At 48.7% G+C, this 22,967-nt stretch overlaps 8 protein-coding genes across 8 annotated transcripts; 5 read left to right on the forward strand and 3 right to left on the reverse strand.

The window, feature by feature from the left end:
• Nucleotides 1-96: 96 nt before the first annotated feature.
• F5Y00DRAFT_206155 (translation protein) lies at nucleotides 97-1,622 on the forward strand. Its single transcript, XM_048005436.1, has one exon. The coding sequence runs from the start codon at nucleotides 260-262 to the stop codon at nucleotides 1,316-1,318; it is 1,059 nt and encodes a 352-aa protein (XP_047867988.1). The 5' UTR covers nucleotides 97-259; the 3' UTR covers nucleotides 1,319-1,622.
• Nucleotides 1,466-2,343, reverse strand: F5Y00DRAFT_274273 (DUF1783-domain-containing protein; the record flags this gene model as incomplete). The annotated part of the gene is made up of 2 exons (XM_048013331.1): nucleotides 1,466-2,090; nucleotides 2,187-2,343. The coding sequence occupies 2 exons, from the start codon at nucleotides 2,341-2,343 to the stop codon at nucleotides 1,627-1,629; spliced, it is 621 nt and encodes a 206-aa protein (XP_047867989.1). The 3' UTR covers nucleotides 1,466-1,626.
• Nucleotides 2,344-2,756: 413 nt separating this feature from the next.
• Nucleotides 2,757-3,381, forward strand: F5Y00DRAFT_259018 (putative 60S ribosomal protein L26-1; the record flags this gene model as incomplete). Its single annotated transcript, XM_048010806.1, has 3 exons — nucleotides 2,757-2,775; nucleotides 2,894-3,006; nucleotides 3,100-3,381. The coding sequence occupies 3 exons, from the start codon at nucleotides 2,757-2,759 to the stop codon at nucleotides 3,379-3,381; spliced, it is 414 nt and encodes a 137-aa protein (XP_047867990.1).
• Nucleotides 3,382-4,540: 1,159 nt separating this feature from the next.
• Nucleotides 4,541-8,506, reverse strand: F5Y00DRAFT_274275 (uncharacterized protein; the record flags this gene model as incomplete). The annotated part of the gene is made up of 3 exons (XM_048013332.1): nucleotides 4,541-5,343; nucleotides 5,393-7,736; nucleotides 7,996-8,506. The coding sequence occupies 3 exons, from the start codon at nucleotides 8,504-8,506 to the stop codon at nucleotides 4,986-4,988; spliced, it is 3,213 nt and encodes a 1,070-aa protein (XP_047867991.1). The 3' UTR covers nucleotides 4,541-4,985.
• Nucleotides 8,507-13,235: 4,729 nt separating this feature from the next.
• Nucleotides 13,236-14,480, forward strand: F5Y00DRAFT_206227 (uncharacterized protein). Its single transcript, XM_048005438.1, has 2 exons — nucleotides 13,236-13,685; nucleotides 13,763-14,480. Exons 1-2 carry the CDS (start codon nucleotides 13,359-13,361, stop codon nucleotides 14,300-14,302), a joined length of 867 nt encoding a protein of 288 aa, XP_047867992.1. The 5' UTR covers nucleotides 13,236-13,358; the 3' UTR covers nucleotides 14,303-14,480.
• F5Y00DRAFT_206204 (uncharacterized protein) lies at nucleotides 14,481-16,662 on the reverse strand. Its single transcript, XM_048005437.1, has one exon. The coding sequence runs from the start codon at nucleotides 16,528-16,530 to the stop codon at nucleotides 14,659-14,661; it is 1,872 nt and encodes a 623-aa protein (XP_047867993.1). The 5' UTR covers nucleotides 16,531-16,662; the 3' UTR covers nucleotides 14,481-14,658.
• A 1,396-nt stretch (nucleotides 16,663-18,058) lies between these two features.
• Nucleotides 18,059-20,582, forward strand: F5Y00DRAFT_274283 (uncharacterized protein). The gene has a single exon (XM_048013333.1). The coding sequence runs from the start codon at nucleotides 18,328-18,330 to the stop codon at nucleotides 20,302-20,304; it is 1,977 nt and encodes a 658-aa protein (XP_047867994.1). The 5' UTR covers nucleotides 18,059-18,327; the 3' UTR covers nucleotides 20,305-20,582.
• A 368-nt stretch (nucleotides 20,583-20,950) lies between these two features.
• Nucleotides 20,951-22,097, forward strand: F5Y00DRAFT_228530 (ribosomal protein S25). The gene is made up of 4 exons (XM_048006646.1): nucleotides 20,951-21,049; nucleotides 21,110-21,117; nucleotides 21,226-21,435; nucleotides 21,490-22,097. Exons 1-4 carry the CDS (start codon nucleotides 21,000-21,002, stop codon nucleotides 21,513-21,515), a joined length of 294 nt encoding a protein of 97 aa, XP_047867995.1. The 5' UTR covers nucleotides 20,951-20,999; the 3' UTR covers nucleotides 21,516-22,097.
• The last annotated feature ends 870 nt before the right edge of the window (nucleotides 22,098-22,967 follow it).

Genomic DNA, 22,967 nt, shown 5'->3' on the forward strand with positions numbered 1-22,967 from the left:
TGCTTAGGTACCCCTACATGGATCCGACCAATCGATGGTACGTACCCCGCCTACCGCAGATTCCCCGAAAAAGTTCCCTAGGACCCACCCGACATTTTTCAACTCTAGATCAAAGCTTCAACTTCAACTATCCCATCCCATCTCGAATTGCTATTCCAAACCGCTACTCGGCATACCGAATTTACGAATAACCAAGGGTTGCATTGCCATAAGATATCTCGAGTAGAATCGGTAGTCGAGCACTAAGCTCCCAGCGACAATGGCATCTCGACTGCCGGCCCGCTGGGCAGCCGCAGCCTCCCTCGCCAAAAGCTGCTTGCTGGGCAACACCCGAGTCCTTATTACCGAGAGCCACACGCTCCTCCCTCGAACTTCTAAACGCGGTGTCAAGTATGGCTGGTCGACGGCCAACCCCCGCACAAAACCTAGGCGCTTCAATCAACAGACCGCCGGTCTGCCCGCGCCCACGACGGGCCCCGCAGCGGCTTTAGAGCGCAAGGCCATGTCGACGCCGCTGCGGACGGGTATCCTGGCTACCAAGAAGGGCGTCTCGGCCATGTACAGCGCGAACGGCAAGCGCACACCTTGCACAATCCTGCAGATGGACCAAGTACAAGTCGTCGCTGTGAAGACCCGCGCCAAGAATGGTTACTGGGCTCTCCAGATAGGCTGTGGTCAGAAGGAGGCCGACAACGTCACTGCGCCGCAGCTGGGCTACTTCGAGGCCAAGGGCATTGCACCCAAGCGCCACCTCTCCGAGTTCAAGGTGCGCGGTGAGGAGGGACTGTTGCCCGTCGGCGTGCAGCTCCAACCGGATTGGTTTAAGGTCGGCCAGTTCGTCGATGCTAGGAGTGATAGTCGAGGTATGGGTTTTGCGGGTGGTATGAAGAGGCACGGCTTCGCTGGTCAGGAGGCCAGCCACGGTAACTCCAAGAATCACAGGACGATCGGTACGTCGGGTCCCAGTCAAGGCGGTGGTTCGCGTGTGCACCCGGGCAAGAAGATGCCGGGGCGTATGGGTGGCGAGAGAGTCACGATTCAAAACCTGAGAGTCCTGAAGGTGGACAACGAGACGGGCATCGTGGTGGTGAACGGGCACGTGGCGGGGCCTAAGGGGTGCATAGTGAAACTAGCGGACGCTGTCAAGAAGGAACCGCCAGCGCACACGTTCATCGAGAAGGCCAGAAGGCTGATGCTAGAGCGGAATCCAGACCACGAGACGCTGTTACAAGAGGCGCGGCTAACACATCTAAACTTAAAGGAGATGAGAAAGACGGGCAGGATACGAGATACTGCGGCATTGGCGGCTGCATTGTAGAATATATATACACTACATTTGTACCATATACAATAATGATGTACACGTCTCTCGATCCTAATGAAGAGTATGCTGGGGTTGCAGGCCGTCCACTCTGCTGACTTATGCGCAGCCTTTCCCGTCACCTTTGGCGCCAAACTAGAAGCGATATGTTTCTAATATCGCCTAGTTATTTAGTAGGTTTACTCGTACCCAAGCATTTAACAGCTACGCGTAGAGCATTCTTCCACCGCTCAAACCCAGTATTGCCCTCTGGAATCTAACACCAACAGCAGCAGCATCTAAAAGGGACGCATGCGACGACGCCCTCACTTAAGCTGCTGTCTAAACCCCCTCGTAGCCTCCTCGCGCTCCTCCTCATCCATCGGGAACGCGGCCACAGCCCTAAACGGATCGTCGCCTTCCAGCAGATCGATCTTGGTGCCGTCGGGGGTCTCGAGGCTCCACTCGGTGGTCTCGAAGACGCCCTTGGGGGAGGGGCGGAAGCTGGCGAAGCGCATGACGGCGGCGGAGCGGGTGCCCTTGACGGGGAAGCGGATGTCGATGCGGCCGCGCAGCTGGTTCATCTCGCCGGCGATCCAGGGGATCTGGTGCTTGAAGTAGATCTCGTCGCCGAGGACGGCGCGGGCGCGGGGGCTCGTGCGCAGCGCGTACAGCGTCGAGGCGACGATGGGGCTCGAGAGCTTTTGGTAGTTGAAGATGGCGACGCTGGAGGCGGCGATTAGGGCGAGGAAGATGGGGAGGGTGCGGGCCCAGCGGAAGGTGGTGATGTCTGTGGTTGAGGGGTTAGTCGTGTGTGTTTGTGTGTTTTATAGATGTAGTATAATGTATAATATGGAGATATAGAGAAAGACAGAGAGAGACGCACTTGGGAGTTCTCGGTCCGGACGTCTCTCCATCAGAGGTCCATCACCGGGTTTAGGTGCCGAGACCAGCGTCCTTCTTTGGATTTGACTCCTCGTAGACGCAGATTGATTTCTTAATGAGAATAAAAGCGCCCTCCGACGCGCTAATCTAGACCACATATTGCTGTCGATTTGGTTATGTACTTAAACTAACCTAACCTAGATCTTGAGGTTTGCCCAAGATGTTTCGTTCTCGAAGTAGGTAGAGCTTGCATCCATCCCACCTTGAAATCATACTACATCGGTAGGTACATTGTTATGTACATCCGTACCCTGGTTCCGGAATCCGAGGTGGGGCTTCTTCAACTACCCCTTATCTAATCGAATTCCCGTTAAACGAAAGCCAGGCGGGTCCACCACCCCCCTGTTAGGTTAGGGCACTTCAAAATTTGTAGCCCACCAATTTCTTTTTCCCACTTGCCAACTTCCTAGGAAATCGTGAACCTCCGCCAAATCCCAACACCAACCAGCCCTTTCGTCCCTCGGAAATCAACGTCTTTCTCGCCAATTCACCCCAACCGCCCACCGACAAAATGACCAAGGTTAACTCCGGTATGTTTATACGCTTTACCAATTGATTCCCTTCTCAAATGTGTATTTTGGGAGGGGGAGGAGGGTTGAACGTTGGTCAATTGAAACGATGCCATATACTAACGGGTTCTTTTTCAAGGTATCGCCAGCTCGCGACGAAAGTCGAGAAAGGCGCACTTCGGTGCGTCTTCCGGCGAGCGCCGTGTCATCATGAGCGCTCCTCTTAGCAAGGAGCTCCGTGAGAAGTACAACGTAAGTTTTCAATAGTTCCTCCCATGATAGGACACCCCATGCCCGTTTCGACTTGCACTCGTAAATTTTCTCTAACACGATTCCGCCCCGTAGGTCCGCAGCATCCCCGTCCGAAAGGACGACGAGGTCATCATCGTCCGAGGCACCAACAAGGGCCGCGAGGGCAAGGTCACCTCTGTCTACCGTCTCAAGTACCAGATCCACATCGAGCGCGTCACCCGCGACAAGGCCTCCGGCCAGAGCGTGCCCCTCGGCATCCACCCCAGCAAGGTCGTCATCACCAAGCTAAAGCTCGACAAGGACCGTGAGAACATCCTAGAGCGCATCAAGGTCGGCCGCGAGCTGCGATCCAAGGGCAAGGCTGCTGCCAAATAAGCCATCTCTCCAGCCTAACACCCATCCACCTTTTTTTCATTACTCGGTTGTGCCACCGGCCTGGCCTGGCCTGGCGAAAGGGGAGCGGATTACCCGTTGGTAGATAAAGTGACGAAGCGTCCTACGAGTCGGCGGGAGGAATATCACGGAATATGGCGTCTTGCGAAAGGGTAAAAGCAACTCCCCCGGCTTCATCGAGAGGGACATGACGGATCATCGGCGGGATTTAATTGCATGGGAGCTCGACGATCAAGCATCTAGATGCGGTGGCACACACCCACCAAATGAAAAAAAAACCATTTGCATGCACACAATGGCCATTTCACAGTTTCTTGTGAAATGTTCCATGGGAGGTTCTTCCCGAAGTCTCGCTTTCTATATATCTAACTGGCCATGCTCATACTCATGCTTGCAATGCGCACTCAGGCGGACTAACCTCTAGGTTACCCTCTCATCCCAATTAAGGGAGTTAGACAGATCTAGGGGAGATAGATGGACGAGGCTTCTCCAGGATACGAGTCCATTCAGACAGTTATCCCCTCAATGTAAGTGGCTCTCCCTTTTCGTAAGCACGCGTACATTAATCGCGATGGAACCAACCCCCTCCCTATTCGATTTGATGTAAAAGCAAATACCGCCAGGATATCTCCGCGTCAACTTCAACCCCTTGGTTTTCGAGGTATACGACTGGCGAAGAGGAAAGCAAGCACAAGGGATATAATAATGAATCACCCCCTTGTCGCCCCCTCGCCTGCAGACTGCCAACCAATAGATAATATCCATGAGGTTGGGAGTTTGATGGTGAAGTACATTTTTATATCTTATCAAGAGACACGATAATTCGTGCTTGTAGAGTGTTTAGGTATTAATTACTCTTACACTTCTTTTTTACTACTATGTAGTTGTAGTTACTACCAGTCAAAATATTACTTATTAGTTAATAAGGACATTCATCATAATTACAATGAATGCTGTCAATTATGAGCCGTGAGGCGAGTTATCTGCGATCCTAGTAAAACAGTATGTCGAAGCAACAATAAAAGCAATAATGAAATCTGCAATGCAATAGGCTTTTCTCTGCTTCTCAACCTCAACCACCTCAACCACCTCGGTTCTGTCATTACTACACGATATCATCTCCCTCCCCTCCTTTTTTCCGCCTCATCAAAAACAAAATTATGTCAAAGAGAAATTATTACTTTTCGTCGAACAAGTGTAGCACTCAAAAGCAACGTAGCACATATTTTGCCTCGGCTTTGGTTCGTTCTCGTGGTGTGATGGCTTTGTTGTCTCCATCGAAACACGAAGTGTTGTTGCAATCTTGACCATGCCGAAGGATCATACGGGATGATCATACAAGTGTCCGTAACCTCCAAATGGTGACGGAAAACGAAAATAGGAAATATTCAGTCGACCGAAATCATAAACAATAACCTATGGTCAACTTCTCGAAGAAATGAACCTAATCATACTAGCATTAGTGTAACGAGATGTTGTTTATAGAGCTGCTGCTGCTTCATTCCTCGTTGTGTAGTAGGCAAAGAGAGGATTGGCGGGCATGATACTGCCTTTTTTTTTCTCCCGGCGATGTGCAGCTTTAGCCTTCACCAGTCCGAACCAACGACTCCACGTCGCTCGGCGTCACGAAGCATACGTTCCTGGACGTCCTTCAACGGATCGTAGTCTGCCGAGCGCGTCTCGTTGGGCGGGCAGTTCTCTCCAACTTTCTCTGCAGATCGTTGTGCATCATATTCAATACCCTTGTCTCCAGGTTCAGGTGAAACACGGGTCGCCATGTTGCTCGTGTTAGAAATCGCGGGCCCAAGAGAGGCAGCAGCATGCCCATGATACTGAGGCAAATATCCTGTAGCTGTGGTCGACGAGACTGTGCTAGGCACTACGGCCCCACTGGTTGGCCCTTTCTTCAGCATGCTTTGCCAGAGATCTTTTCCAGACTTGTTGCTATAGAAGGTCAGCCTCTGGTTCAACGTTCAAGTATCCGTTCACATACCTAGATCTTTCAACGGTTCGACGGCCCATTGCATCCTGCTTCTTATCGGCCTCAGATGGCGCGGTTGGGGACGGAACCTTGTTGCTCTTGGGCTTATTAGAGAGACCTTCAGTACTATCACCACCATGTAGTCCTGTAGAAGCAGACTCCTTCTTGGATGCGCCCCCTCGGCTAGCATTGTCAGGAGCAACAATCGGAATGGCTTTGCTGATCTTCTGGGTTCCATGGCTAGGGCGGAACGGGTCGTTCTCCGTAGGCTGAATTCGGAAGCCAAAGTCGATGTCCGGTCGGCCGCTTGGTATTATTCGACGGGGTGCAGGTTGGGAAGCCTCAGCACCGTGGGTAGCTTTTGCTGGCGAGGGTGGATAGAAATCCTTTCCGTCGAACTTTGGTAAGCCGAACCCTACATTTGGAACGTGGCCCCAGTAGTTACTTCGAGCTCGCTTCTCCTCCGCGGTTAACTCTCGCGAATATACGTACTCCGCTCCATGGCCACCATGAGGGTTCACTCCTCGGGGTAGGGTTCCAACGAGATATGGACGGGTGTGGCTATTCGAAGCAAAACTCGCCGACTGTGGCTGGGAACTCACAGCAGAAGCGCGGTTAACCGTGTTCGAGTTTGTAGGGAACATGCCGTTCCAGTTACCATTCTGGTCAAACGGCAGCATACCAAATGATGGCCATCCAGCAAGTCCATGTGTGCTAGAGAAACCAGCCTGCGGTCCAAGATTTGTCCCTTCTGACTGAGTTGCGAAGGAATGCGGTGCTCCGTCAAATGTAGGCGCAGAAGCAACGTCGTTGTAGGATGCCACGTTCTTCATCGGTTCAGGTGCGGCAAGCCCTTTCCTCATTTTGTCTTGGATAAGTGCTTCCAACGCAGGATCCAGACTGAGCGGCGATGTGTTGCCTTTATTCGAGTTGATTCCGATCGCCCTCGAGTTTCTGTGGTTACCATGTCTCGAGCTAATTCGCTCAGAGGATTGGAAATGCGAAAGGCTGCGGCCCTGGTCACCAACGCCGACGGAACTGTTCTGAGACGTGTTTCCTCCTCGACGGCTTCTAATGCTAGAGCTTCCCGTGGGGGTCTTCCAAATTGCTCCTGGTTGAGTTGAACTTGAAGATCCAGTTGGAACTTGGGGGTAGTAGGAGGCCTCGAAATTTGCCTGCATCTTGTAGTTCTGCTCGAACTGCCGTACGCTTTCTCTCAGCTTATCTGCCTGCTCTTCGGTCCATTTCTCGTCAATCTGGTGCCTGTTGTATTGGAGCTGGTCTTCATAGTACTTGAGGGAAGTCTTCAATGCATCAAGTTGACGCTTTGTGATTTCACTCGGTCTAATTGACGTAATGTGAGGTGTAGCTCCCTGGCTGGGAGCAGACGTTGGCTGCCCTGATCGAGCACCTCCACTAACAGCTTGGTGGGCATTGAAATGAGGAGAAGGGATGACGGCAGGGCTGAACATTGATGCAGCAGGGGACGGCTGCCCCATTGAGCCGAAAGCGCCCATCTGAGCACCAACAGAACCCAGATGTCCGACTACGCCAGGCGGGAAACACGGGCTCGAAAGCATCATCGGCATAGGCATTTGGCCCTGTACTAATCCATAGGCTGGGGGGTAGATCACGTTACCATTATGGTAGAACGGACGGTTCTGTTCGAACTGATCTCGGGGAGTGATCTTAATAGGAGCGGGCCTTGGCTTCTTATCGCCGGCACCGTCTTGGGTTTTAACTTCTTTGGCTGCTTCGTCGCTGTCCTGCTGGGGAGTGGGCTGCTTACCACCCGAGTGTGCAAGAGGAAGAGTAGGCATACCAAAGGCCAAGGGAATTCCGTGAGGAACAGGGTACAGAGGCATAGGCAAGCCCATGTGCTGGAAATATCCCGGGGGGCCATGGAACTGCAGCGGGATTTGCGCCTGGGGAAACTGGTTGGTAGCGCCGCTGGTAGCGTGGGATTTCTCATCTTTAGAAGTCTCCGTCGAACCCAATCCATTGGTGGCCGAATGCTCCTTGTCCCATTTTGCGGTGGGTGACACGGAGCCGCGTGTGTTTGGTACGATTCTTCCCCCAGCCGTTACTCGAACGTGAGTAGGCGAAACGACGGCTTTGAAGAATCTTTGGAAGCCTTCGCTTTGCTGTGCTACGAGTCCTGCGGGAGCAGGGAGCGGTTCTTTCGACGAGACCTCGGATCCAGTGCGGCCTTTGTATTGCCACTGAGCCCGGTTGTTCTTCTTGCCATGGAATATAATCTCATCGCTCTCTGTTGAGGACGACGTGTCCTCCTTTGACTTCTTCAGGCATCTAACTTGGGCAGGCATTTTGCTCGTTAGGTCTTTAAAAATCTCAGCTGCATTTGTTAGTACAAGGGTTAGTACAAGGGTAATAACAAATCAGTAGAGATTGTGATAATAATAAGATGATGGAAGGTAGGAAAAGATGTTAGGATAAGAATGGAGTGGAGGGGGGGTAATGTATTTGAGAAGAATGGGGTTAAATAGATAAGGAGAAAGAGATGGGGAGAAAAACAAATTGAAAAGAAGGAAGGAGGAAAATAGGGGAAGGGAGAAAAAAACAGGCAGCAAGTAAAGAAAAGCGGATTTGCTTACCAACTTCGAGGTTAGCACATAGCTTGTCCAGTGCGTCTCTACAATAGTTGGTTTTGAGCTGGTGAAGCTCGTCAACAGTGTACCTGCGTGATTCCATCTCCAGGTTGAGGTAGGCGTAGACAAAGTAGGTTCTGTTCCACTCGCCGTGATAGTATCGAAACAAGGTAGGGAAGGTAGGCTCCTTGCCCCGGGTGGGTTTCTTAGAGGAGGTTTCGGAGACGAACTCCAGAACCACAGATAGCTGTGGAGGGATTCTGTTGGGGTCAGCAATCCTCTGGGCCTCAAGTTGAGAAAGGATGAACTTGGGTAATATCAAAAGAGATGTAGAGGGAGATGGCAAAGAGTCGTCAATCTCTGAGCTGACGATTATCTGACGAATATCTCTATTGCCGTTGAACCTGAATCTGATAGAGGTGAAAGTGGCTGCTGAGATTGGGATGTCGTGTTCTTGGGCACATCTAAGCTCTCTTTCAAACCGAACCCTATGTGGATAACAACGGCGCCCAGACATCTTGTCCGGAGGACCAGTGTGGTCCAGCTAGTAGTATTGCCAGATGTATGGGAATATTATAGGAAAATAATAAACGGCGTTGTGAAAATATGACGGAGTATAGGGGAACAGACCGTTGATGTGCGCGGAGTGCGATAAGCAGTGGCAGTTGGGATTGAAGAAACGGCGTCGAGAATTAATTGTGCGTCTATGTGGAAGATGCTGAAAGATTTTGGCGCAGAGTGATTGTTTGTGATAGTGCGGGCAGAAAACTTCAAAAGCCCTAGTCGCGTCAACGCGTTTGGTTACGTCCACGTGTATATTTTCGTGTGTTGCTACCTTAGGAGCGTTCAGGGCATGTGATTTAGGTTGCCTTGCGGCGTTGTCTAGGTAGTCTAGGTAGTCTAGTCTACCAAAAAACCGACAGGTGGTAACAAACGACAGCGGTCATGACGATAAACAGGAGATAGGAGACAGCACTTACATACCAAAAAAGGTACAATGGAGCGAAAGGCGTGAGCAATCAGCAACGGTTAGACATACAAGATCTTTTGGAGGCAGATCTGTAAAGGCTATGCTGTGTTGGAGCATTGATGGAGAGGTAGACAAAGTCGAGATTAGATGATTCGGATTGAGGAAGCGTAGCATAAGAGAGTATGAGTTGATATAAGATTTAAAACGACTAGAACGACTAGAACGAGGCGGATTGCACTTAACTTGCACTTATACTATAAGTCTATTTCTCTAGGAGGAAAGGGGTACAAGACCCATACCTACGTACCCACCTGGGCAATATACCTATACATATTCAGCAGGAGCAGCCAACTAGAGTCACTCTTCCTTTATTATGTACATATAGTAACTCACGTCAGATTTAAAGGTGGGAAGGCATGTAATAATAACCCAAGCCGAACACAATTGCCTGCCCTAGTATAACTGCATATGTATACCCCGTGCTTGCCTGTGTGTATGGCGTCCTTTCCTCTTGGATACAACTAACTAACTAACTAACTAATAATGTAAAGGGCACATATATGAAGAGAGCATGTTCTAAATAACATGTTATACATGATTGTACTATTTTGTTTGTTCGTAATATACTCTGGTCTATGTCTCACAGAAACCTCTAGCCTAGATGCATAGCTAACTCAGGCTTTTGTATGTGGCTTTGCATAGATGGCTATATACTAGCCCCTATTGCTGTAATGAAAGGGGGTGGGGTGATTCAAGGAGAACACCCTGCGTACTATCCCGTCAAGAACCTTTTGTCTCGATGCAGGAACATTCGGTTGCCTCTCTAAATGGCCAATTCACATTGTTGAGTATAAAAGAAAGGGAACGATATGGCTGTCTATAACATGGCAAGAGTCCTTTCAGGTGGTCATTCCCCCCTTTTCTCCGGGAGACAGCAGGGAACCCTAATGAGCATGAAAAGCTCATCTCGGACATTGAAAACAAGTATAATGACAGATGAAGAGCGCCTTTTACAGTAGGGAGGCAATAGTTTATATGCCGGAACGATCCAGGTCGTCTAATCTTAGTAACCTTATAAATATTCAATCCAGAGTATGCTAAGTAGATGCTAATAAACAGTGAGTTGAGTATGACGAAAGGATAAAAGCATGATAGAATCCCCCTAAAAATAGACACATAAACGCCAAGTAGTCGATGGGAATAATGCTGTTCGTGACGCCAAAGTCCTAAGTTAGAGACTTGACAGCCAGACATCCACCGTCTCGAGGCGTGTAGGTGAGCAGCCTTGGCTTAAGAGAAACAACAGCACCAAAAACTCCGCAGGTAGTCAACGCCCCAAAGCCATGAAAAGAATCGAGCGTATCCTTGCCATATATGTACAGGATCTCTCAAAAGCTAGCTGTAAAATCATTAGGAGACATGTCTATACGAGATGACTAAGAAAGTTACGCAGCGTTGAGTTATCTCTTACCTGTGCCACCATCAATACTACCGGACTTCAAGGGATCTCATTTATATTCGCCCCTCGGAGTAGTATATAGTATCCGTCACGTAGTCGTGGAGTGTTGATCATCGGGGTTAGGCGGATTCGGCGTTGGAGGTTCTGGTTGTGGAGGCGGGTTGGGTTTGTGGTTTAGACAGTACGACGTCTCCTTTTCGTTGGCCGCCAATGAAAGGGCCTCTTCAAGCCTAGGCTGCCCACTGCTCGAGTAGAAGAACATTATAGTTCGTAATTTTTGATCAAGGAATCTAGAAATATATTTTATTGTTGGAACGTCGATAAGTAGCGGTGGCGATGACGATAAAGCTATGTAACCAGATTTTCGGTGGCAAACCGTCTTGTTAAAGTATAATTTCGAGGATAGAAAGGAAATCATCCCTTTAAAAGGCTCCGTAGCCACACCTTGGAGCCTATCTTCTTCAGGACCAACCCCCACTCCAACCTCCGGGCCGACACAGCTCTAGGTCCCTAACAACCATTGGGCAGGTCCACGATGTCGAAGTGTCACGCCTTCCTTTCTGACATATAGCTAACAAATGCACGTCAAGTCCCCTATAGGAGATTTTACCGACCCACACACGTGGTGATAGATCGACACTGTATCTTCCTCATGGTTTGGCTCGGTTAGGTGATGGTGTCTTCATCTCAAGAACAGCTTCAAAGAACTACTGGCAGATGACGCTCCAGTGCATAGGTTCCCGAGCGTAACCGCGTAAGCCGCTTCCTTTCGCCTTGCTATTCTTGATAAAAAGCTAATGGGCAGGGGTTCCAAACGACCGGTGCAACCTCGTAGCTTCTAAATCAAGGTCGCCATGATCACAGCACACTAGGGAAATCGTGACAGTGCACGCATGCTCCCACGCCGCTGACCTCGCTGCAACCATCCTAGAATAGAGGTCCGGTGACGTTTGGAGGGTTACGGCATATGTATAACAAAAGGCTGATATCAGCGAATCGTGACCCGAGTTCCACCTGATTCGAATGCGTCCATGGGATTTTTGGCGACAACTGAACCACTCAGCCAGAGGCTGGCTTGGATTGGTCGGAGATGCCCATCTGGCAAGTTTCGGAGAACCGAAGCCGCTCCCCAGATGAGTGAGCAGAAGCTCCAGGGTCTGGGCGCGCAGCAACAACCTGGATGGGCGGGCAATATCGACATCTACTACATCGGCCACGGTGAATCTGACTGACTGACTAACTATTTAGCCCAGAGTAGGTAGTCTGGCCGTATGCCGTGCCAAGTCGTGTATGTTTCAGAATAACAATTTGACCGGACCCTCGACCCTCGCAAGATCGCCAGGGCCAATGCGCGTCCTGTGGGCTACAGAACATCCCGGCATCGCATCGCGGGAGGTCTCGCTAAGACTCTGCACGCCAGGCGGGTAGTCTAATATCGAGTCAGCCGCATTCCGGGGAATTGGCTGTCTGGCTGTCAGAGTTAGACGACGCGGCATGTCTTCTAGAAGCCTTCTCTAGGTAAACTTATAAAGCTCTTAGTCGCTCCTATTTCAAGTCGTCGATAACTACTTGCCGTGCTGGAATTCATCCGGACGTAGCACAGCATGACGCACTCGTTTCCAAAGGGATAATTCACCTTATCCCTCATCCTAGTTAACTCGGCTAGGTAACCCGGAGCTCTTCAAGCGGCGGACATGGGATAATTGGCCTAGCTCAGCTAGCACGGAGGAGCATGGAGGAGCATAAGAGGGTCTGAGACCATGGAATTCGTCAAGCGCCATTGTTGGTCGAGTCGGCAGTTCCGCAAGTAAAGTATCACATAAGATACTGTCAGTCTGTCACATACAGTAGGTAAGATAGGCCCACGGGTATCTCAGTAATAACTTAAAAAGTAAATAGGTACCGGTGTAATACGATATACGATCAATGTATACTACCTCTAAGGTAATGTACGATGTATCTTGTAGGTATCACAAAGACCGTCACGAGCCCCGACATGTTCGCATTTACATGCACTTGTACCTGAGTACATTAAATGTGGGTAGTAGAAGTGGATACTCGCATGGGGGTTCACGGGCAATTCGGTTAACTCTTCTTGCCCATGCTGCACGCCCATGGATCGATTCGGACAGAAAGGCTTTTGCAAGACCCACAAACCTCAACCCAGCTTGCGCTTGGACTACTATGTTAGGTACATTTTGGCTCACCTCGGCGGGGGATGACCCACATGCCATGAACTGTCCAAATACCCAAACACAGAGATAACTAGAAGTATGTATGTACCGCCCTCATCAATTGTTCGGTAAGTTACCTAAGGTATGTAGTGTATATCTATTTCCCTATAGACCTACGGCTATATAAAGCTAGACTTGTTCTTGAAGGATTCGTTGCCCACTTCGGGCGATACAGCGTCTGTGATAGGCTTTAAGATATTACACCCTAGGATCGAACTGACCAATCCCGCAACCCCTCCATCCCTTACTGCAGCTAGTCCCGCACCAAGACTCGCTAAACTCTTATTATGTACGTAACCGAAAGCGTAGGGCTGCGTTAACGGTTATGGTCTAAGCAACTAAGCAACTAACATAGACAAACTCCGGGAAGATCGAGTCTATAGTAAGTTAGAACAATCTTGACCATTCCTTGCGTGCCTCGGTTTGAGTTGAGCTTATACATATACAGCCGACCCTTGATGGTTTTAGCGCAAAAAGAACCCCTCTAATATGTATAGAGGAGTGGCGCCACCGCGGATAGGAAAATGGAAAATGGAGATCTCTCAATCCTCCGATCGAATCCTCTATATCTCTAAGAATCAAGATCTCACAATCTAAAACCCGGCGAGTGAGAAATATCCCGAATTCGAAAAGGAATCACTACCTACTCCTTTCGGCTATCAAGGACCTAAAGCGGAAAACCGAGAGGTAAAAAAACACCATCGCAATGGCACCGCTGACTCCACACTGGGACCAGCCCTCGCATCCTGACATCCAAGACGTGATCATCAACGCGCATGAATTCACATCTAAAAGCCTGTCCAAGATCTCCCTGCCTCCTTTCGGTCTATTTGCGAAATTGGACTTTCCCCCGTGCACCTTGGCCGAGTCCCCGACCTATGCCACAGTCCAGTGCGGCCGGGACAAGCACCTGGACCTGAACAGCGACCTGCTGTACATCAACCACTCGTGCGAGCCGTCTCTCATCTTCGACACGGCCAACATGAACGTTATCGCGGGGCCGAACGGCCTCCAAGCCGGCGAAGAACTGACCGTCCGTCACCTACCTGCATACCCCACGTCCGGTAAGCCCGTATCTAGCGCCCCGCAAGAAGCTTACCTCTGCCATAGTTCTTCTACCCGTCCACAGAATGGGCCATGGCCCAGCCCTTCGACTGCCTGTGCGGCAAGCCGGCGTGCCGCGGGCGTATCAGCGGCGCGAGGGACATGTCCAAAGCGCAGCTCGAGGGCGTCTGGCTGAACGGTCACATCCACCAGCTCCTCGAGGAGCGAGACCTCTGTAATGCGGGAACCGGCAAGGAAACTGATCCTGAAAATGGCACTAGTACTTTAGCCGGTCGTGATCCCTCGACGGAAGTAGGACCACCCCCTGAGGATCTCACTGCTCAAGCGCTGAGAGATGCCTTGAAGCATGCTGAAAAGGTCGTTGAAGCCGCCAGGAGCGCTCTACAATCGTACCTCGGTCCAAGGGCACTATCGACTCGCAGCGGGGCAGCCCGTGGGGAGAGGGGCAGCACGGATGCTAGCGGATTAGCTGGCCTCGGTGGAGCTGATGCCGCCTTAGTCTCCGGCCTAACGAGACGCGGCATCACGTCACGGGAATTGAGCGGCGAGATGGGCGGAGATACTATTGCAGTTTCAGGCTCGTAAGGGACAAATCTCATGTCCTTGGTTGTTTAGTTCGGTTGCTTCTCTCTTTTCGAATTCAACATTCTCGTCTTTAAGTCAGCTCTCAACAGCCTGACCTGTTTTGAAAGATAGCACTCACCCAAATGCCCCAGGTTAGAATTAGGGCAAAACGCTCCTTAGAAATATATATTGATTAGGTATAATACACCTGCATCAAGTAGCAGGACTTCAATACAAACCTACCAAGTTCTAGTCTAACAGATCCGCAACGCGCAAACTCCATGCTATCGTGAGCATTTAGCCACGACCAATACACTTGACCCAAATATACATCCATCGCCACCCATACATATCATTAGTGCCTCGTATCTACTCAATTAGTCCTCTTCGCTCTCATCGTCTCCCCAGCGAAGCCAACTAGATCCCCGTCCTCCCGATTCACTTCCCACACCTCCAGCATATTTACTCTCCTCCTCCTCCCATTTAAGCCTCTCCACTCTAGAACGTGCTAGGAACGCCTTAGCAAATCGCCAGGCCTCTGTGTCCGCCAGATTCCAGGCTTCAATAGCACTCCGTACACGCTCGTCTTCTTGAACCTTACTCTTCACTACTTCCCGTGCCCTATTCAGGAGGCTCGGCTCACGCAAGAGGTCGTCATCAGAGGCGATTGGTCCATCTGCCGGGTCATGCTGGGGTTTCGGACGGCGCTCCGGGCCCGGAACCGGGGTCTCCGATTTCCCGTCGTCAGTCATGTTACTCGGGATATCGAAACCGAACCACCAATCTAGATCATCTGGAAGTGACTCTTTCTCGGCCGTCAACCAGAGGGAGTGTGACGCCGCATATTCACCAGCCACAGCATCCTTGAATTTAAGCACGCGCATAGTACTGGGTATGCCCGTGCCCAGAAGCTCCTGGAAGACGAGGTAGAGCCATTCGTCTCGTTTTTTAATCTCTCGCCTGATATAGGCAATATCTAAATTATTTCGAAGCGTGTCCAACGTGCGCAGCGTGTACGGGTGTGGCACTGTTCCTATAGTATACAAGTCCGTATTATTCTTATAACGCGCTGGGGTCGAAATCTTCATAGGATGAGAGGACACACAAGGCGAGCATTTTGGAAGATTTGGCGGACACGACGCCGGCATTGGACTATCGCTACAGATCGCGAGTCTAGTTGCTAGGTCTAAGGCCTGCTCGATCATGTGCGTAGTGTGAGTTGGCATGGGCTTGAGGACTGCTATACCGTTACTAAAAATATCCTGCCAGGTATTATGTAGGTGAAAGTTAATAAGGTTGTTTAAGCTCTTCATGCCCTTATCACGATCCTCTGCGACTTCTTGCGCAATCTTTGGGTAGGTCTTCTCGATAGTCTTAGTATCGTAAAATGCTAGCGAATCATGGGACGGATCAACGCGGAAAGTTTCGCTGGTAACCGCAGAAACAACGTCCTTGGCAGATTTATTCTTGGGGTCTCGGAGCGCTTGAACAATGGTGTCGGCGATCTGAACCTTGGGACCAGCGAATAAAGCACTATCGATATCCTCCCACCTCGTTAAGCCCGGATACTCTCCCCTTCGTAGAAATGAGAGTAAAGGGTCTTCGTAAGCCGCCATGGGGAGTAACAAATAATGTGCGAGAAGTCCGCCGCCCATATTTTCCCATGCGAGCCAGCGCATCATGTCCTTCTTAAAACTCGGCTCCACGTCCAATCTCTGAAGCTCGTCATAAAGCGGATTATTCATGGCCTCTGCCGCGCTCAGGATAATCGGTTTAAATCCCTTAGCCCACCAGGCACGCCTCCACGTCAATAATAGCGCGCTATCAGCCTCCTTTGTAGATGCATCCCGCTGAACAGTGGTATCGTAGTAGCAATAAACAGGAGCCCTTTCCTTCAGAGGTGGGAGGAGAGATCGATTCTCGTCCAATGTGATAGATGACGAAAAGGGATTCCTCCAATTCCAGTTCGAATACCATGAGCTTCCCCCATACGTTGAGTTCTTCTGTTCCGCAGGCTTATGAACAGCCGGTCGGAAGGGGTTCAATATACTTGACGAAAGCTTGTCCTTGTATTTCGGTATGGAGAATTTATGATCGGCAATCGACTTTGAAAGACTTGGCCCAGTCGGTATTGAATTAGGCAGTGTGAAAAGGAGGGTGAACAGGGCGAATAAGCCGAGGAGGACGAGAAGGAATGAGATTCGTCGCGGACCTATTCGTAGCCCTAAGGCCGAACCGTGCCCCCTCATATTGCGATTTGGTATACGGTGCAAAGGTTTACCGGCCAAAGAAACGTAGCAAATTAGTCAAGAGAAGGTTAAATCGTTATAGAACTGAGCGCGAGCTGCGCAATAATACTTGAACACGGTTTGATGAGGCTACGCGTACTAGCATGGACTCCAATAGGTATCTCGAACGAAGGAATGGAAGAAATTGGAAAATTGCACACTCGAACTATTAAACTAGAGTTATTTCATGACTTCTTAAGGTCCTTGCGCAAAAATTCGCGATCCTATCTCGCGTCCGGACATCCCCTATAATGACGAAGAAGAAAGGAATGTGGAAATATTTCGAGGAAAACTTTCAAAAGTAAAAGGGTCGAGTTACGCAACTTGCATAGGCCGAGTTTCCACATTAGTGGGGGAATACATATGTAGTACGTGCATAAGCAGGGAGCCAACCTTAACTTTAATCAAACCCATATGGGCCTGTGGCTAGTAATTGTGGCGTAGCATCTAGCTCACGACATCGACCAAGCAGCCCGTGAATTACATCTAATAAACTCCTTCATTGAGTAGTTCATGTTTCTAGGAAATATTCTTTATAATCCTAGAGCATGATATAATTACCACGAAGATGTTAATTTTCCTCAGCTAAAGTGATGAATTCCCACATTTCAGTTTACCAAGTTAAATCATAACACCCCCTTTTCCACTTGCTCAGCATAAGAGACAAGATGCTAAGAAAGGGGTTCAATACCAATCCTGCAAATGCTTCATATTCATAAGGGCATGAGATTCCAATTAAGTAGGAACGCCTCAATTCGTATAAGAGGCATCCAGGGAGGTTATTTCCCCAACGCTTGCATAATACCGTACCAAGAGACAATGCGGCTACCTCTCAGGGTAATTGCTAGGTAGCAGCTATAAGGAGGTCATTCCTCCCTCCCAAATCCCTTAGCAACTAATACCTATATACCACAAGCTAATCACCTGCCTCCGACTCTATCCATGCACATTAGTACTCTTGATTAAAGAAAGCGCATTTCCAGTCTCGGGAGAACTCGTGACATATCCACAAGTTATTCACGGCCATATAAGATTAGACCAGAATAAACAGCTTTCGTGCTCTTTACGGGTAAGATATTTTTCCGTTGGGTTGAAAAGGCCGCCTCTCAACTCTATTCGTGAATTCGGACCTGCCAAGTTTCTATATCTACCCTCTCGGAAGCCTTCTTACAAACCACCCCTCTCTGAACTTATCCTACATATATCTCCCACGACTAGCCAAGGGACACACGGTATGTAAGGCTCCTGATCTCATCATCTTACAGATCTAACCTTGCCAGCCACGATATTAGACACACACACACACACAATTCGCCAACTTCCACTCCAAACTGCCACCTACACCCCATACCATCATTACTATCCAATGTGAAAGCCTCATACAGAGTAAGAGCCTTCAGCTACGAGACCTTCTTGCTATCTCAACGTAATTGCTATAAGTAAGGCCGGAGTGGCAGTTTCAAACCAATTCACCCATATCCCCCACGCATAGGACCTTCCAGTATCACCATAAAACCCTATCACCGCCAACCATCAATCTTTCAGTGTATAAAAATAGACCCGCACCTTCTCAATTAACCGCAAGTCGCTACATCCGGGTTTCTATACTTCTCGAGGGATAATAAGCCAGCGGTATTAGCATTTCAACTTGTGCTTTCCTTCTATGAGTTAACATAAGTCGGACTCACTAATCATCTAGCATAAAGCACGACTTGCTATTCTATACCTTACATCATCTTTTACCTAATAGAAGTCAACATGACGGGCATTCTAAACGATGCTGCCTTGTCCGCAATAGAAGACATTATCAAGGAGCAACTAGAATCAAAGCTCTTAAATCTCGCCCCCGATCAAATAATTGAAACCCTACTACGAAGGCAAGACAGCGAGGATATTCGCCATAAAATACTCAGCCAGCTAGATAAAGACAGCTTAATGGATATGATTGACGCGAGGGAGGACTCTAACACTATCTATGTGGATATATTGAAGAGGATCCTATCCAAGGTACCCACGTCGAGCCATACATGTATTAAGAAGGAGCATTCCGGAAATGACACTTCAATTAGCGAAGCGAATCCCCCGGAAGCCAACGTCGAAGCGGTCCAAACATCGTCACCTAATACCGATATACCGGCTGAACCTACGGACCACATTTCTGCGGCTGATGAGAACGGCGATAGTAATATCTATGACTACACCTCATGTGGCTTGGCGTTCGAGCCCCAAATACCTCACCTAGACGCGTGGATCCCGATGTTCATGAGCGAGGACGAATTTTACCGCAGTGGACCAAGTGTCGAAGAAATTCGGTCAACAGTAGATATGGGAGGGATATCCGATCGCCTCTTCGTATTCATCAAGCTATTAAACCCACCTTATCTATGCTGTCGTGCTGAGAAATATCTATATTGGGCAGGATCGAATCGCACGTATGTCCTCCCTAAATTAGACACTCTGCCAGACATAGTGAAGGCGTGGAATAAAGGAACCAACCCACGAATAAGCCATATAGCTAAGGCCTTTATAGCTGTCAAGTGCTACAAGAAGTCTATGGAAGTGGCGAATGCTACTTTTCATGAGTCCCAGTCTTCGGCTGGCTCTTTAGCTGAGTCTTCGACTGATTTAGAATCTAGTGAGGAGGACACCCCCCAATATATAATCTCGCAGCTCCTTCAGGCAGAGCCTAAGAAAGTACATGTCGATGGACAAAAATGGCCAAATATAATCGAGTATGGGAAGAGACTTTCATCTCTCTCGGAAGATTTCGGAGGGCTGCCATTTCTCTGTCTATTCCCATTAGCAGAGCTCGATTGGCACATGAGCTATGCGTCACTGGTCGATAGTCACGCCATTCGGCACGTCTGGGAGCCCCTGAGAAGCCTCATGAAACAAACTGGGTTGGGCCAGTTCTTCCGTTCATTATCGTACGCAGTTGGCGACATACTGCATCGCAAATTACTAGGAGAAGATACTTCATCTCTTGATTTCAGGGACCGGTTAGCGTCAGTCTTTGATGAATATTCTTTAAAAGGAATACTTTCGTGTTCTCCACGGCCGAATGAACTGCCCTCGTCCATTGCACCGGGTTTAACACCGCTAGTTTATTGCGGACGGGTGACAAGCCTTGCCCAGTTAAACTCAGAGTCATCACTCTCGCCAAGCTCATTGCTTGGACTTGTCGACGGGGTGCTAAGTGAGGATATAATTCGGCACTTGATACAGCAGAGACTGCCAAACGACTGGACTATCCTAGGACGAAGCGAGATGTCGAAAGTCGCAAGTGAGGACTTATTACTGCACAGCTTCCGAGGAATTCTCATTCCCTTATGTATAGACGATGGGTGGGCTCTTATCTGCTATATCAACCCAAAGCGTACTAAGGTTGCCGATCCCATTACCATTATCAATCCCACAACCAGCGATTATAGATTCCAAGTAGTTCTGAGTTTACTTTCGAAATGGATCCCAGAGCAAGAAGATTGGATTCCTAAGGACATCACGACACAATACGTCAAGAACGTTAAATGCCAAGCAGCGTGCGAGAGAGATAGCGGAGTACATACTGTGCTCAATGCAGTAGCTATGGCGAATTCAGGGGTTCCAGAGACTCGACTACTGGATAGGAAAGTGTGTAGGGCACTCTGTATGAGATATTTTATTACCACGCTGAACGAACTGCAGCAAGCGGTTTCAAAAGCAGCTAGAAAGCGTGCTATGGAGGGCAAAGTTTAGATCATGGTTGATAGTAGAAGATATCCTTCAGATCTACGCTGGGTTGATCGCGATAGCGCGTTTTCTACCTATCTAATATGATCTCGAATGTTTTCTCCTACTGATGAGCTTAAAATAGTAAAGCAGTAGCGCCGGTGTTTTAAAGGGGGTGGTTGGGTTAACTCACAAGGCTCTAGCCCTCTAATATATATATTTCTCCTATTCCCATTTATCGCAAAGCATGTCATTTCTGTTAGTGCTTCCGAGAATATACTATACAGTAACATAATCGAGGAGACCATATATGTAACGTTATACTCAAGATCTTAAAGGGATACATGGGAAAACGCCTCTACTACGATACAAGATACGGTAGACTCATTAATGACGAATTCGTGAATCGCCCTTGAATGCTTGTTATATTTACCTAAAGTTAGGAGATAGGTATTGTATGGCTTCTGAATGATTGGGATGCAGCGATTCGACGTTAGGAACTTAAAGGGGGAGCATAGGTCAAGGTACTTAGGTACCCCACATTACGGGGCTTGGTTCTAATTGGTTACCTAAGGTACTTCGTACTTGTCTTTTAGCTACGGTCACGTGGGATTTTGACTGCCCACAACACTGAAGCGAACTTTACAAAATTTAATTGTTTCGGCCCCTCCACCTTCACACATCAACTACAACTGCAACGCCAACATCACAAATCAGACAAAATGGCTCCCGCAGCGACTGGCGCGAAGAAGCAGAAGAAGAAGTGGTCCAAGTATGTATCGCATGTAATCAATTAATTTTAGAGGACATCTAACTAACTTTGACACTACAGGGGCAAAGGCAAGTACTACTACGCGATTTTGCGATGAGCGTCGTTCGAGAGGCGATTATACCATCTCTATCGCGACGAGTCTCGGGGTATTTTGGGCTGACCTGTTTTTAATATAGTCAAGGACAAGGCCCAGCACGCCGTCCTGCTCGACAAGACCACTTCCGAGAAGCTCTACAAGGATGTTCAATCATACCGTCTCGTCACAGTCGCTACCCTCGTCGATAGGCTAAAGATCAACGGTTCGCTGGCACGAAAATGCCTAAAGGATCTTGAGGAGAAGGGCCAGATCAAGCCCGTTGTCACCCACAGCAAGATGAAGATCTACAGTATGTTCAAGATAGCCTCGAAGAAGGAAGCCCGTATGCTAATCTCGTTTGTAGCCCGAGCCGTCGGTGCCTCGGACTAAACCATCACTCTCACGATACCACGATGAAGATGATATTCGGCCGACAGTCGACAATAGAGTTCGACGGGCCAGATGGATCGCGGATACGGCTTTGATGGATTCAGGCATTTGGTCCTCGGCGTAGCATTGGGACGGTTATGGTTCGGAATTTCGCTTGCAGTTGCATTCAGATAGGGACCGAATGAGAAACCCCGATGAATCTGCGTATATATTTTCGGCTGATTTACGTGCTATCGACCGCTGTGCTTGCTATAAATATTCTTGCTGTCTACGCGTATACTCGGAATTTTAGGCCTACGATGTCTTCCAATCCTTAAGATCCAGCAAAGAAATATAGTTCTTCGTAAACATGGTCTAGTCGAATTTATAGGCAAACTGATAGCTGATAGTCTGCTAACCTAGGAACCTATTAAACAATAAGCTGGAAGCGACCTGTCTTGGGCACCTATTAGAGTAGTGGATGAGTCTGCGATGCATATTTGGTAGCACAAACGGATGTATTAGCAGGCGTCATTCCAACTAGGAAGTATATATTTATATACAGGACTTTCATATGTATTAAAGCACCAAGGTTAGTACCCGATAGGTAGGTAGGTTACCTATACAGCTGGGAGGAGGGTGGGGGGAGGGAGTTGTTGGTTAAGCCGGTATTGGTTGCTCTATCACAAAACCTATTAAGCCCTAATGATATGCCCAATAGAAAATATTAAGTGAGCGTCATATACGAATCGAGTTAGAAGTATCTCGCCTCATAAGTCGGTCTGTACCTAGGTACGTAATCAAGTTTCTACTATGTATAATGATGGCACGTATATAGATAAATTCCCGATCCTCGCCCAATGGAAATCAAATCTGATTAATCTCTACAGCACATCTGGGTAATCCGAAATGCGGCGTGGGTACTACCTACATACCTCTTGGGCATGTGTTAGCAGGTTAGGTACCGTGTGTACAAAGTTGCAGCCGACTAGCCAAGGGACCATCGCTTCTTGAGCCGGAAACTTGACTCGGGGAACGGGAAGAAAGATCAAAGAGACCCCTGAACGCTGAACGCATGTGGGTGAACACCCTGACTATTTTTTTTTACCGACGCTCGGAATTTAGCTAGTAGCTAAAAACTCTCAAAAATCTAGATGTGATCTACACAGTGCACACTAACTAATAAAGTGCAGTTTTTATTTATCTTGTGTGTTCTTTTTATCATCTATGTAACTAGATCTTTATCGTAGACTGTCTTTGTTGTACCTAATATCATGAATCAACGTAAACGAGGTAAAAATGAAGGACAGATATATATCAATGTACTAGGTTAAGATGAAGTATCCAAGAGTGAGCGGAAACTAGGTATATACTTTAGGTACCTAGGTTAGGTAGAGTAGGTTAAAATAGCTCGCATCTGATCTCTAAGTGAGACTCCACGTCCAGGTGACGAGGATCCTTTGGCCTGAATTG

This window comes from Daldinia vernicosa (genome assembly GCF_022497035.1).
Source record: "Daldinia vernicosa strain CBS 139.73 unplaced genomic scaffold F5Y00scaffold_8, whole genome shotgun sequence".
Lineage (NCBI taxonomy): Eukaryota > Fungi > Ascomycota > Sordariomycetes > Xylariales > Hypoxylaceae > Daldinia > Daldinia vernicosa.